Source organism: Cupressus sempervirens, chromosome 5 (genome assembly GCF_028749045.1).
Source record: "Cupressus sempervirens isolate cs-2001-9-10 chromosome 5, ASM2874904v1, whole genome shotgun sequence".
In the NCBI taxonomy this organism is placed as follows: domain Eukaryota; kingdom Viridiplantae; phylum Streptophyta; class Pinopsida; order Cupressales; family Cupressaceae; genus Cupressus; species Cupressus sempervirens.
Genome location: NC_143122.1, coordinates 662,880,052 through 662,896,168, shown reverse-complemented (window position 1 = coordinate 662,896,168; position 16,117 = coordinate 662,880,052). Strand labels below are relative to the sequence as shown.

At 32.9% G+C, this 16,117-nt stretch overlaps 2 protein-coding genes across 2 annotated transcripts; both read left to right on the top strand.

Annotated features, from left to right (window-relative positions):
• Positions 1–4,137: 4,137 nt before the first annotated feature.
• On the top strand, positions 4,138–4,629 carry LOC149557655 (pathogenesis-related protein 1-like). The gene has a single exon (XM_089786020.1). It carries the CDS (start codon positions 4,138–4,140, stop codon positions 4,627–4,629), a length of 492 nt encoding a protein of 163 aa, XP_089642146.1.
• A 7,013-nt stretch (positions 4,630–11,642) lies between these two features.
• Positions 11,643–12,131, top strand: LOC149557654 (pathogenesis-related protein PR-1-like). The gene has a single exon (XM_089786019.1). It carries the CDS (start codon positions 11,643–11,645, stop codon positions 12,129–12,131), a length of 489 nt encoding a protein of 162 aa, XP_089642145.1.
• Positions 12,132–16,117: the final 3,986 nt, after the last annotated feature.

Here is a 16,117-nt window from a genome sequence, read left to right as displayed (position 1 = left end):
TAACATCTAGCTTCTTCCCTATGAAAGCCTCCTTTGGTGTCATCCTCCCTAGCACCTTGTGTGGAACTCTATTCTGAATGTAGACTGTTGTATTACACGCCTCTGCCCATAAGTAATGGGGCATGTCCTGGTCATGTAGCATAGCTCTTGCTACCTCCGATATAGAACACTTCTTCCTCTCAGCAACTCCATTCTGTTGTGGATTATAAGGAACAATCCATTCTCTCTTGATTCCTTCTCTGGTGCAGAACTCCTGGAAGACATTTCCTTTGTACTCGCCTCCATTGTCTGACCGAAGAACCTTTATCTTCTTTCTTTTCGAGTTCTCCACAAGAGCCTTGAACTCTTGGGATTGACTGAAAACCTCATCCTTAGTCTTCAAGAAGTATATCCAAGTCTTTCTAGAGAAATCATCAATAAAAGTAACATAGTACTCATATCCTCTAAGAGATTTCATCGACATCGGTCCACAAACATCTGAATGTACTAGATCAAGAACACCCTTAGATCTGGTGTCACTCCTTGGAAAAGATGCTTTCGCAAACTTCCCCAACACACATCCCTTACATACATCGTCATGCTCTGTGCTCACCTCTGGAACACCTGTCACCATCTCACGAAGCAATCTATAAAGGCGACCACTCCTAACTCCAATAGTTATGGGTGATTTCCAATCCTTGTGCTTAATCAACACATTTATCCCTCTAAAGAGTACATTATACCCCCTATCTTGAAGAACAGATACAAAAATCAAATTCATACCTAAGCCTGGCACATATAACACATCATGAAGTGGAATTATCTTTCCATTCTCCCTCTAAAACTGAACAGTCCCTTTCCCAATAGGGTTGAGTTTGGACAAGTTTCCCATAGAAATCTGGATGTTGGTGTCCTCCTCCTTGTAACTGGAGAAGTACTCTCTAACTCCTGTCATATGAAATGATGCCCCACTATCTATATACCAAACACACTATGAGGTTGAGCTAACCATACAAGCTATGAGTGCAAACTCATCTTCCATTCTACTAGAGAGTTTTTCCGCACTTGCTAAAGCTACCACCTGCTTCTTACCCTTCTTCCTCTCTGGGAAATCACTGACATAGTGGCAAAACTCGTGACATCCAAAGCACTTGACCTTAGAAAGGTCCTTCTTCTTCTTCTCACTTTGTGAATTTGATCCTTTGCTAGATCCCTTCTTTTCTTTCCCTTTACCCGCTAGGGCAACGTTCTCTTGTTCCACCTCATTTTTCTGACTCTTGTTGGCCCCATTGACAAGACTTAGTCTAAACTCCTCCTAAGTGAAATTAGTCCATAGTCGATCCCAACTCAGTAAAGTATTGCATCCACTAACAACTTGAACAAAGACACTCCATTTTTTAGTAAACCAATTTAGGGCTATTCTCACTAGCTCGTCATCACTAGGGCTACCTCCAATAGCTGCTAACTCATCCTTGACAAGTCTGAGCTTGGTGAGGTAACTTGTGATGTCTTCTCCTTAATTCATCTAGGTATTCTTTAGCTTTTTTCTAAGAATCAACTTCCTATTGGTGGTAGCATTCTGGTATAGATTCATAATGGCATCCCAAATCTTCTTCGATGTATCTAGCTCTGCGATATGTGGAACAATATGATCCTTGACACCATCAAGGATAATCCTCCTTGCTTTGGCATCATCCTTCCTATATGTTGCAAGCTGCGTTGCATCCATTGGTACAGGGACAACACTGGTAGCATAATCCTTGATACCATTCTCTTTCAACAATAAAGAAATTTTGGCCTTCCAGACACCAAAATTTGAGGCACCATCCAATCTATCCTGATCTCTCAAACCAGTTGAAGCCATCTTAAGGGTTTAAAGCAATAATAAATCTAAAGAGATCAAAATTTCTTTCCTAGGGAAAAACTCTTCTACCCGAACAATGCTTTGATACCATGTGAAAAATTTAACTATTGCAGTCACTAATTATCAATCTCCTATCATAAATGATTATTAAACTGCTGAAAATAAATTCCCAGCTAATATCGAAAAATAATACAACTGCAACTTCACTTATAAAATACAGAAAGAAATGTGCAACACAATGAACACAATATTTTCGGACAAATTGTCCCTGAAAAACCCCCTAAGGGAAAACCAGTTCTACAGATGAGAAATTATATTAAACTTCAGCAAATCAAGAGATACAAAATTCCTTGCCTCTTACTAGCAGAATTTTGACAACCTCCTAATTTCTCCCGCTGATATTCCCCATTGCTATTCCCACGCTAACACTGTGTCGTTGCTAACACTGCAAGACTGTTTGCTAACACTACAAACGTTTCTGCAAACTTCATTGTTCTCCAAATGCCCCCTAGACCCCCTTTTATACTACTCTCATTGGTAAACCAACGATCGAGATTGATTTACAATCATCGGTGGAGATATAAAACAACTTACCAACCCTAACAAAATTGGTTTCTAGTTACTTCTAAAAGAAGTCAATTATTTAATAAATAAGTGTCCTTGCTCTAACCAATTTGTTAGCAAAAACAATTAGATACTAAATAATAGAATATGGACAAACAACTTTCCAAGCTAACAAAACTAACAATTATTATGGGTTTCTATTGTCAACATTTATATAGTTTGATTGCCTTTGCATAATAATTGAGGGAGAAGAGTTCTTACCATGGTCTGATTTTGAGGTTTGACTTTGTTAGAGTTGCTTTCTGCAATTATTATATATGAAATGTTAATGCAAGCATTACCTTAAATTAGATTTCTTTTAAAATAATATATCTTTTTAAAATTATAAATTCATAATTTATAATAAAATAGTTGTATGATTATTAGAATTATATATTATTTAAAAATATATATTTATTGATTACGAATGATAAGTTAATGATAAAGGGAAATTCTAAATTAATTTCATGACTTGACTAATAGAATTTCATTTAATAAACTTTCACAATAAACAAATTAATATCAGTTTAACATATCATAAGGTTTTGAACAATATGTGTGTGCTAGAGATTCTAATATTCAAATTTTATCATAGTTCTAAATATTATGTTGCACTCTTGTAATTAGTGGTTGGGAAGACACGACACTCTTTTACAGATGGTATTGCAAACAAACAGAGATGACGGATTTAGTTATATAGTTAATTAAGCACACTTGAATTGGAATTGTAATAGGATTTGTCACATCCTAATACCCTAAGTGTTTCATTCATTCTCATGAATAATAGACTCTTGTGAACCAATACTAATAAAAATAGATTAATGACCGTCTCACTTAAAAAATAATAGTACTGAATTGTGATACTAATACCATAGGTTGCTAACTTTTTTAAATTTCAAATATCTAATTAAACATTTTATTTAAAAGATTGGTTTAAAATGTAGAATGCCCATTCTGCCGAATTAGAAGCTCTCCCTAACTGATCTCATACAAAATGTCTAAATATCCGTCACCTTCATTAAATCAAGCATCTACTCACAGTATTCCTAAATTATAAACATGTTGATGGAAATGTTTTTATCCATCTTAGAGATTGTACACGACCCTTAATAGAAAAAAGATTTGGTAGTAAGTATGAACACGGATAAAAACAAAAATTTAGTGGAAGTATGTACTGGTTAATGATTACTTCATGAGTGATCATCCCATCTAATTAAAGTCGTCTATAATTTTGCCCGCTCTCTGAAGCAACTCACATTAAGATAATGGGCACGTTTTGCCAAGTAATCAGCCATCACCTTTCTCAACGTGCCTATTGCTTTCGCTGACCCTTTCTTATACGACGCCAAACACGGTGAATATAGTTTTTAAAAACAAAACAAGTTTGTGAGAACAAAACTTCTGAGGAAAGCCAAGACTAAGAACACCAGAAATGAAGGCAGCAACGCTCAACGAGATAAAGACTAGACATATTCTTCTCTCTGGAGCACCACCTAATTTAATCAATAATATCAATTAGCCCATGTATTTAAGAAGACGTTTCTTGCACCAGGATATCATATCTCAATCTCCCGTACAGACAGGTTATCAATTGCTATTGTTGAATTTAGACTACGTTTCAATCCCCTTCGTTGCCATTAACTGTTAGGAGTTGTTATTGTGAGATTAATACAATTTGTACAGTGTCAAGAATGAGTCGATTTTGCCATGTTGGCGTAGCTATGTTGGTGGTGGAGTTATTAAGCTGTGTACAAGGATTGGCGAACTCTGCGGCCATTTCAGACTTCATTGATCAGCAGAATGTGGCGAGAAAAGCTGTCGGAGTTGCAGCGCTCAAATGGAACAACACAGTTGCTGCTTTTGCTCGGAATTATGCGAGACAGAGAAGAAATGACTGCCTTCTTCAGCATTCGGAAGATTCGCCATACGGTGAGAATATATTCTGGGGAAAAGGCCCAAATTGGACACGTCAACAGGCAGTAAATGCTTGGATTGATGAGAAGAAGTGGTATGTTCATGCTACTAACACTTGCACAGGTGATGATTGTACACATTACACTCAGATTTTGTGGGCAACAACTGAGAGTGTTGGGTGTTCAATCATCAAATGTAAAAGCAACGATACATGGGTTATATGCAGCTCTGATCCACTGGGCAACTATATTGGCAATAGGCCTTATTGAATTGGCTCAGCTTAGGGAGCAAAGATTTTGCAATTGAGAAGTGGTGAATATCATTGTTTGTGTTAATGTAGTGATTGACAATTAGAATAACACCGCCACCATTTCGGTGTTGCTTGGTATTCACTAGCACATTGAATTCTCAATGGGCTTATCATTGGATTTGACCGAAGAAAAATTTAGTTTAAAATTAGATTCACTCTACCAGTCATGAAACATGGAACCAGGCCTAAAATTTGAGTAAGGATATTGTTAATTTTGTTTTCTAAGTTAAATTTGAAAACTTGAAGTGCCTGTAATTTTTGTTACTCTTGTTTTTGAGGAAACTGATGTTTAGCATGATAAGATTCAATTCTATATTAACTTGTTTTTATTTTGTATATAAACAGTAACCTTGAGAGTAATTAATAAATGTCTTTAAACATTACACAAAGATGTTTCAGTGGTAGAGAAAATGTTTATGCCGTTTAGAACACAATCTCTTTACACAAAAATTCTCATCAGTTTTATTGAAACTTAGAGAAAAAATTTCTAAACTGGAGATTTACCCGAGAGGCTGTTTTAATATGGTCCAATAACAGAATTTCGTCTAACTAAAGCCTCTCTCATCGAGAACTGACTTCGAAAGTCTCGGATCATTATTGTTAGAATAAATTAATTATTCAGTATGTTCCAGAACGTTCAGTGGTGGGTGGTCAGCACAAATACCCGTTTTCCAAGTGTAGCTGCCCAAGCACTGGCCAATACACCAGTCTCACCGTCCAACATTAATTATAATGCTAACTGCTAACTCTTTGCTACAACATTTAATATGCATTTGCTTATAAATAGAATAAGTTGTGCCTGTGATCAGTAGAAGCCATTTTGGATTTCTCCATAGCTTCTCCTATCCATGGCTTTTTCTCTTGTTTGCTCTATTCTGATTTTTATCATAGTATCAGAGCTGATGGTTGATGATTCAAAAAAATGATTGCTATTTAGTGGAATATCAGCTCTGATTCAAAAAAATGATTGCTATTTAGTGGAATTTTGAACAATCTATTCTGCTATACTGTGAGGTGCTTTATGATCTGTTGTGGATCCAATTTTAGGCACTTATGCTGTTTGCAAAGTTGAGAATACTATTTGAATGCTGCCCAGAATATTGGTACATTGACATTGTTGAAGGTGTGAAACTTGGAGTTTGTGTTTTTTGGAGGGTATGCTCAATATTATTTTCTACGGTCAAAGGAGAGAAGTGTCTGTTGCTGCTTTGAATAAGGACCAGAAAAGTGTTAGTCTAGAGAGCAAGAAGAATGTGGAGTGTTGATTTGAAGTATTGGTTGTCATTGATCATTAGCGGCTTGTGGATTACCTTTATGCAAGCGGGAGTACTAGAGCGTGCATACACATTTCTTGTGAAAAAAAAGAGTGAAAGCATTTGATTGGGTTGTTGTGAAAAAAGATGAACAACATTTGAATTGTAGTTTGTTGATGGTGCAACGCTGTCATAGAATGTTGCATTGTGAAAACAAAAAATCAAGAGACTGTTATGAGAAAGAGAGAAGCCATGTAAAGAAGGAAGCTAAGGTTGAAGGTGAAAGCTTATTTTGTTATTATTAATAGTACTTAATTATGTGTTTTTATTTAAAATAGGTGTGGAGTATTATAAGTCAGTTGTAGGAGTTAGCATTCCTTAGGAAATGAGATGGCATGCTAGAGTTTGATGTCATAGTGCAAAGGTTTGTGTGTGTGCTGATTGGATAAAAGTGTTGGGATTGGGAGTGAGAATATGTTTGTCTAATTGTAAAGAATATGATGTTCTTGATAGTGGTTATGTAATAGGAGTTGATTGCATTGGTATCCCCCAACCAAGTGATAAAAATTGAATTAATGATTATTGTTAATGGGCTATGTGAATGTATGGGGTGCATTATTAGTTGTACCCTACACCTCAAAGGTTTTTAATTTGACATATTGATGAACCATGTATGTGAAAAGGATTCCTATAGAATTGGGGAGTATAGCGGCTGGGTACCCATGTATCTTGATAGATGAATTTCTTTTTATATGGACTCAATAATTAGTTTGATGTAGGTACAAAAGAGAAAGGCCCAGAGTGATGATAGTTGACGATTTGTGGTCATTACAACTAGTGAGTACTTGATTTGTAGTGAACCATGTATGTGAAAAGGATAATGATAGAACTAGCAAGTACAGCGGTTGGGTGCCCATGTATCTCGGTAGATGGATTTTTTTTTATATGGACTCAATAATTAGTTTGACGTAGGTACAAAAGAGAAAGGCCCAGAGTGATGATAGTTGATGATTCGTGGTCATTACAACTAGCAAGTACTTGATTTGTAGTAATCAAAAACCACTTGTGTGATGTTTGAGAAGTTTGTGGTGAACTTAAAACACATTTGATATTGCATTGGTTATGGGTAATCCATACAAAACCTAAAGTGATTATGATGGGGGAAACAAGTAGAGTGAAAGCATTTGATAATTGATTGTAAATGGGTACCTAACAAGGCTTAAAGCCAGGACCCATCATGTCTAGATTATGGTGGGATTTCTAAAAAATAAAAAATATGATAATTAATTTATGGAGGGATGTTAGAATAAATTAATTATTCAACATGTTCTAAAATGTCCAATGGTCGATGGTTAGCACAAACCACTCATTCTCCATGTTTAGTTGTCCAAGCACCAACCAACACACCAGCCTCACTGTTCAGCATTGATTATATTGCCAACTCTTTGCTACATCATTTATCATGCATTTGCTTATAAATAGAATAAGTTGGGCCTGTGATAAGTAGAGCCCACTTTAGGTTTGTCCATGGCTTCTCCTCTCCATGACTTTCTCCCTTGTTTAGTCTATTCTAATTTTTATCAATTATGAATAATATTTTGTTTAACATTAATATTCTAAATTTTCTCAGTCTTTTAAGAGTAATATTTAAAAATATTAAATTTTAAAATTGTTCATTCTATTTAGAATAGTATTTAGAGTTTGATATTTTCAACTAATTATTCTTCCTTCAATTCAAATAGAAAGCTCTGTTTTAACCTGAGATGTTGATTTTCTGAAATAAAGATCTTGTATTTACATTTACACTTCTATAATTAGATTTATTTCATCTCTATCATAGTTTTAGGCTTCAAACTCTTGAAAATCGTGAAATTAGTGAATATTATCGTTTTGTTCATGACACTTTTGTATGTTTACAGACACTCAAACTTTCCAAGGTTTGAAATCCCTTTGGATCTTTAATAGATTCATTTAGAGTTGGGACTTAAAATATTACGGAATTTGAATTATGTTGTTAAGATTTTAGTTTATTTGTGAATTTATTAAATTGTTGTATTATTAGTTTTTCATGAAAAAGTAAATATAAAAGGGTGAATAGTAAAGACAAAAAAAATGAGCATATAGCTCTATTATTATTATTAAAAATAACATAAAGGATATAAAAGAGGAAATGATAATTTTAAAATTTATAAATTGTGATGCATTCAAATTTAAAATTGAAGAAAAAAAGTGACAAATAATGTTAGATGTGACTTCTTAGTTGACATCAGTATTATTACTACTTAATAATTTACATTATGTGATGATAAGAAATTTCTCATCTAGTTGAAATAAGTTGTTTCCGATATTCTCAAGTTCAACTTAAAATTAAAGTCTATACATTTGTGGACTTCATTTAGCTTTGAGCATTTCATAATAGAAGTCATTGTAAAAATTCATACCGAGTAATATACTCCTATGCTAAGTCTCACCTCTCCTTAATCCTTTTCTAGTCCTACCTGATTTAATTTCTAATTGTGATATGCACTTTAGTTAACAATATTTATAATAAAATACATATTTCAATATACATATAATTATTATCTATTTGTTTTTCCTACTATAATTTACATATACATACATCCTCAATATTTATAAGTTATTAATATTTTAAATTTATTCTAATAGCATAAGAAATAGATCTGAACTATTTAAAAAAATATTTCTTAGAAAATATTATAAGTAATTAAAAGAATAATCTCTTGTAAAACAATTACATAAGAAATTCTAATTTTATTTCTATAAACGAACTAATAAGCCCTAAAAAATGTAATATAAATTAATTTAATCTATGGAACAACAGTCAAAAACAAGTTTGCTCAGCAGGAAGTTTAAATTACTTATTCTCATTGAATGTCTATCCCAAATAGTTATTCCGTAAATAGGACAACAAACATTCTCATGTACTGGAAATTGTAGTAAATTCTGCTCTCACCGTGTCGTATTAACACAACGACAACATCACATAATAAACAACATGGTTCAGTTGACAGCGAGAGCTTTGACTTTCGTATGATAAAATGATAAATAATCATATAAGTCGATTAACATAGACCTTTGAATCTTTTCGAGTGTGAATTGAAAACATAATCTTCGTAACAGCCACTGGGGATGCACGTCTGTCAACGTTATGATGATACTTAAACAGAGAGATTTCGTATTTAAAATCTGAAATACATCACAGCCATGTGTCAAAGCTAAATCGTCTGCGCTGATCGGGGCATCAACACCATGCGTTAAATCAAATATCAGTCGTTAAAAATTTAGTAACTTTGAAAGCAAGCAAAAATGGAAACATTTATTTACATAAATTAGCATGACAATGTCAACTTCATAGCAAAAGAACACCGAGAGAAGCTAGATTACATGAGATCTTATAGGAAGCTTCACATTGCACTCGTATCAAGATTGTTTTTAAGTATGCAATAGAAGAGAAAACCACTTCCAATGTTAATATAGACTCTTGAGGATGAAAGTTGCTCTTAGTTTATTGAAATCTTCTTATTATATTTACATATTTCATCAAAAAAGAAGAAGTTTTGATTAGATAAAATGGTGATGTGGGATGTTTTCACAAATTCAAATAGATTCACTAACATTAAATTCTGGATCTATGAATGTAGTGTTTTTCTTGAATGTTGGAAGGAATGAACTTTTAATAATTATTGAAGTTTTGCTTAAATAGATGATGTTTTGGAAAAAAATTATTCTCAAACAAATTTTCGATGGACAACAACAAATTCTCATACCTAGAATAGAGAAGGCTTTCATTTAAATCAATCGAGGAACAAAAACCAAGAAGGTCCAATTCAACAAAGAGGGGAACAAATTGAAATCTTTGAAATGGGTCTATGATCCAAGGAATAATACATCGAGGAAGGGACGACTTCAATCTTTACTAGGGTTCGACTCTCTTACCTAGAGATTAGGAGATGTTATCCCTTACCTCAAAGATTATGGACCTCTCGATGGGCATTAGGATCTCCAGGATGCAATAAGAATAACTAAAAGAGAGAATAAAATTGAGAAATACGAACCATAAGAACATAGGTGTATTCATGGACATAAAAGATCACAAAAGAAAGAGCTCAAGGGTCTTACAAAGCAAGTGCTTCTATTTTGAGATGGTACAACAATTTGTATCTTTCAAAAAATTTCATTGGGATTCTTAGTTGAAGGGGGCAAATTCTAAAGAAAGATCATCAAGGGCAAAAGATAGCATCATTGTCACACTGGACAAGAGGCGCACAAATCCACCAGCCTATCTTTCTAAGTAAAATTTAGGTAAGAGGAAAGGGTCACGACACATCATAGCATAAATGTAGGATACAATTTTTTCCACAATAATACACCTCACTTTCTTGTCATTCTTAAGAGGAATATGATTTTGTGGCTTTCCTTGAATGAGATTTTTTCGCACAACCACTAGGAAAAAAGAAAAAAAAAAAAGTGAAAAAAAAAAATCAAGAAAAGAAGAATATAAAAATATGTATATGAAAGACAATAAAACACAACAAAAAGAAGATAAATATAATTAGAAGAAATATTATCAAAAGAGAAGAAATCACACCTATAGGAAGATAATATTATTAAGAATAAAAAATTACAAACACTCTATTCTAAAAAAATAACATACACTGAATTTAAAATTGCAAATTTTACTATTGACATAATGCCTTACCTAAAAGCATTTCTAAAGCTCTAGAGTCATCATATTTGAGGAATATACCAATTAGTTGGGTGAATAGTTTTTTTTAATACTTGTGATGACCTTTTCTGAATCTCCTTCAATTAATTCAGTTAGCTTTATCATTTATTATTTGGTTAACAAAATACTATATATTGAGTGGCTGTCATCTTATTATAATTAGAAGACTAGACCCTATTTGAATTGAGAGCATATGAGAATATCATTTGGCCTTTTTCATTCTTTGAAATGAAGACATTTGAAAATAATAATAAAAAAAAAAATTGAACTATATTAGTTTATTAATAGAAAGAGACTATTCATTAAAAAAATTCAAACTAATGAATAATTTAATAGCAATACTTTTCTCCTTTTAACACATTGTCTGCTAACCCATGGCTGTTGAGCTAACTCTGCTTGGTAATCAGTGCATTTTATTTTGATGTTTAGATGTTTCATGTGCATTACCTCCGGAGCCTAAAACCAATTGGTAATATCAGACACATAAATCCTATCGAAAGTCGTGGGTTGTTTAGCCCCCGTCTGAAGCAACATACACAGCCGTCACGTTTGTCAATGTGCCGGTTGATTTCATCGACCTGCTCTTACAACGTCGGCTGCATTATTAACTCCAAACGCGGTGCTTTATTAGTATAGAAAACTTCCTACAATGGAATTAGGTTTAAAATCTCAAAACTTGTAAGCAAAGCGAGCGGGCATAACGCTAATAACTCAAAGCGATAAGGATTAGGCTTATTCTTTCTATCGAAGGCCACCTACTTCAATCGATAATAAAAAAACACTATTACCATTTGGGCAATGTATTTAAGGAGGCACTCGTTACACAGCTTTGTCATATCTGAATCTCTCTTACAGACTAGTTATCAATCGTTGATGTTGAGTTCGATTACAAAAGAATTTCTCTTAAAAAGGAATTATCAGATTTTAGCAGATTTCATCAACAGTGAGATCACAAGATATATTGTGTCAAGAATGAGTCGATATTGTCAAATACTCCTGTTTCTGGTTGTGCTGGGATTATGCTGTGTAGATGCTTTCACGAGCACTCAGGCCATTGCGGACTTCATTGATCCTCAGGATGTGGCCAGAAAAGCCGTTGGAGCTCCACCACTAAGATGGAACAACACGGTTGCCGCTTTTGCTCGGAATTATGCGAGACAGAGAAGAAATGACTGCCTACTTCAACATTCTGAAGGATCGCCCTACGGTGAGAATATATTCTGGGGTAAAGGCCCCAAATGGACACGTCGGCAGGCAATGAATGCTTGGATTGATGAGAAGAAGTGGTATGTTCATGCCACTAACACTTGCACAGGCCCAGATTGCACACATTATACTCAGATTGTGTGGGCAACAACCGAAAGTGTTGGGTGTTCTATTATCAAATGTAAGAGTAACGACACGTGGGTTATATGCAGTTATGATCCCCCGGGCAACTATATTGGCGATAGGCCTTATTGATTGGCTTAGTATGGGTAGCTTAATTTTGCAGTTGAGATGTAGCGAATATTATTGTTTGTCATAATAGTACGCTGATTCACAACTACAGTAATACTACTCTCATTATCCATCTTCGTTGTGTTGGTATTAACAGCATATTGAAGTCTCATTGAGTTTATCTTTGCAAGTCACTGAAGTAATACTCAGTTCAGGTTTAAATTTTTCTACCATTAACTCGTGCTAAGAAGCCTGCAATTTGAGGCAATATTATTTTAACTTTTTGTAAGCTACAGTTGAAAACCTAAACGCGTGTTGATTTTGTTGGTCTACTTCCAAAGACAGACAAGTATCTCTCTACTTAAAAATCAAGCTAAAATCAAGTGTCGTATATTTAAACGCCCATACAGGATACCACAATCCCGGGAGTTTGTTCAAGAAAAGCTTCTTTCGTCAAGAACTGGTTTTCAAGAAGTTTCTTTTCACATACTCAGATTAACGTTCGAAATTTTATCATTCAGTTTTAATATTTTAAGCTAGTGATTTTTAACCGGAATCCTCTTTTTAGACTAATATTCAGATATTCTTGATTCTGAGAAATAATTGAGGCCACACATCGCTAATTTCCCACCTTTATTCTCGATGACTGGGGCTTGTTTTTAACCTTGTAAAGAGTTCGACAAGTTTTGAAATCACAGATTCATTTCTGTAACGAGACAATTCTTCGTCTTTATAATATTTGTGGTCGTTGGGGAGAAACTTGGTGCGAAAGTTTGCAAAGTCTAGAAATGTTTGAAACCTCGTTGACTATTTGTAAGGTTTGGTTAAAGTTGCAAATCTATAGAAATTACGATAGTTTGAGGTTTTCTTTTCAGGTTTTGTTTGGTGTCTTGTGAATTTATCATAATGTGCATATTTTTTTGAAATTATATTAAATTATATACAATTTAATTTAAAAGTATGAAAGGAATAAATATATATAAATTAAAATAAATGGAAAAATATTATAATTAAAAAATCTATGTAAATAAAGCAAAGAATTACAAAAATTCAAATTAAATTGAAATAATAGAAAAAAGTAAGTAGACAACATGAAATAAAAAATGTTTAAAAAGTTACAAATTTTGGTACTTAAAAGTATTGTACTAATAAAAAGAAAGTTGTAGATAATTTAATATTGACTGGTTACTTGTTGATAAGTATGAGATAATTTCTACAAGTCAAATTGTGATATTGCTATCATTATTTAACTATGTGATTTTGAGTCAAACTCATTGACCCATGTTTCATGAGTAGTGATTCAACATGAATCCATCTCTTATGAAGCACCAAAACACCCATCCCAAGTGTTGTGCCTTATGAACCACTCATTAGAAAGCCCTTAAGCAGGAGATAATTTCCACAGTAAGTCAAATTGTGATATTGCTATCAGGATCTAGGGATTTAACTATGTGATTTTGAGTCAAATTCATTGACCTTATTTCATGTGAGCATCATTATTTCATATGAGTATCATAGCTATTATTTGATAATTTATTTCACAATATCTACTTATGTTATAGTTAAATGCATCTTCAAATTTCATATAGCTGTTAACTCTATTTAGTTCTGATTTCTTTAAGATTGCATACATTATAAAAAATATGTACAAAATGATGTATTATTGTCCTAGGTCTTACTCCTCTCCTTTTCCAATCTCTTGCACCTCTCATTATATATTTATCAATATACTTATTATCATGATCAATTCATTTCTCTTACTATAACTTTCATATTAGTATATCATCCAAATTTATAATTCAATATATTAAATTGAATTTATAATATAAAAGTAACAATTTGTAAAATACTTATAATAAAAATAATCTATCTTCTTTACCGAAAAAAAAAAATTATAAAAAACTAAGAAAGTAATAACCTTCATAAAACATCTGCACCAATTTGTTTTTCCTTAAGAAACTAATAACGCTGAACACATTTTTCTGAGTTGGAAGATACAAATTAAATATAAATAGTATATATATCGCCCCATTGCACAGCTAAAAGGATACTCGACGGTAAATTTAATTAATCATTCTCAGAAAATGTTTATCCCAGTAGTTATTAACTGTACAGTAAACAGGTTATCCCAACAGCTATTTTGTTAACTGTACAGAAAACATTATCCTGCACATCAAAATTCTGTAATTCTCGTTCCATATTAAAATGTTTACACATCAATGCCAGACAATAAATGCCTACAGTTGACTATGAGAGTTTTCAATTCGACATGATAAAAATATAAATAATAGTATTATTTTGCAAAAAGAGAGGTAAAATTTTATTAAGACAGAAAGGAATACAACAAGGAGAGCTCAACAAGGAGTTCGATCCTGAGCAACAAGATCATCAAATTCTTGCACCATCTCAAAGGACAGTTGCCCCCTATCCCTAATATTCCAACCCGGATCATGACTAGAAGCCCATTTGGCTAAACAATCAGCAGTTCTATTCCATTCACGAGGAATAAAAATGATAAATGATAGTATTATTCAACTAATACATGTTCATCGATCTTTAGAATAAAACAAAAAAATTGACAACGCAGGTCTCACAACTTCGTAATATATATTAAATGTCAGAAATGCTGAAAATTCATTCAGATTAAGTAAAACTGTAAAGAATTCGTTGTCCATAATTCTGCTGGCCAGGCCGTGGAGAAGAGATCGCACAAATAAATACACGAGCAACCCAACAAATTACATGTGAAGCGTCACATCACGTTTCTTGAGTGAAGTATGAAATGGAAAAGACCAAAATAAATATAGATTACCAGGTTGAAATTTTCCCTAGTTGATTAAAATATCGTTCACATATATAAATTTTATAGAAAAATGCTCTTTTGTAGTAAAGAAATATTAATTTCAAATTTAAATTTCTTGTAAATCTAGCATTATTATATCGGCTTGCAATTTGAGGCAATCTTGTTGTGTTCTGTAATTTGGAGCCGAAAACTTTCACTTTCTCACGACTTTGCTGGTCTGTCTTCTAAGATGACTGATAATTTCCCCTATTAAAATAACTTAAATTTGGAGCTGGTTTCTTCTGTTGCCGTGAATTGAAATGCCCTTATAACATGCACTCACGATGATTTTGTTTCAGAAAAATATCTTTATTGAAACACCGACTTTCACGAATTATCTCATCATATTCAAAAGTGTTTTGGACAGATGCAAATTCTAAGTATTTGCATTGAGTTTTTATATTTTTATTTACTCCCTTTTGAATTCTAACAGTAGCATCATTTTGAGGATTCCTAGAAAACAAGATGTTCTTAATTCTAAAAAAATAGGTGAGATCATACTTACAAAATTTTCCATATTATTCTCTAACAATATTGCAAATTCTTTCTAACTTATTAATGATCTCAACATGTTTCGAACTTATTGGTACAATTCTGTAATAAGATAGTTCTTGTATCGTTTAAATATATTTGATCTCGTAGAGACTCTTGTTCACTTTCATCGAGTTTGCAAAAAGCAAACCACAAATGGGGTAACGTCCTCATTTTATTCAATAATCTTTTTCTCAAGTTGATAGACGGATACACATACCAATGTTCGAAACTTGTTTGATTTTTATAAGGCTCAATTAAAATTCCAAACCTTGCAATGCTACATATATTAATTTTTATTGGTTATTTTCTTAATGTTTATTAAATTTCTAATTTTAATAATTTTAATAGTTAATTATATTTAAGTTAATTTGAAATCTTATTAGTCCCTACCTATAAAGACTATAGTTTTCAATGCATACTCATCTATTCGTTTGCATCTTGGAAAGTGTGTATACATGGTTTATCTTATGACCTATGCAAATTTTGCTATTAAAGATGAATTTCAAATAGTTTTTATTATTTTTTGATATTGGCCTATATGATATTTCCTTGTATTCTTTTTTATTTTTCATTAAAATTATTTTCACAATTAATAAAACTCCTCCAGGGATTCATGTGGATGTGTCTATGACTA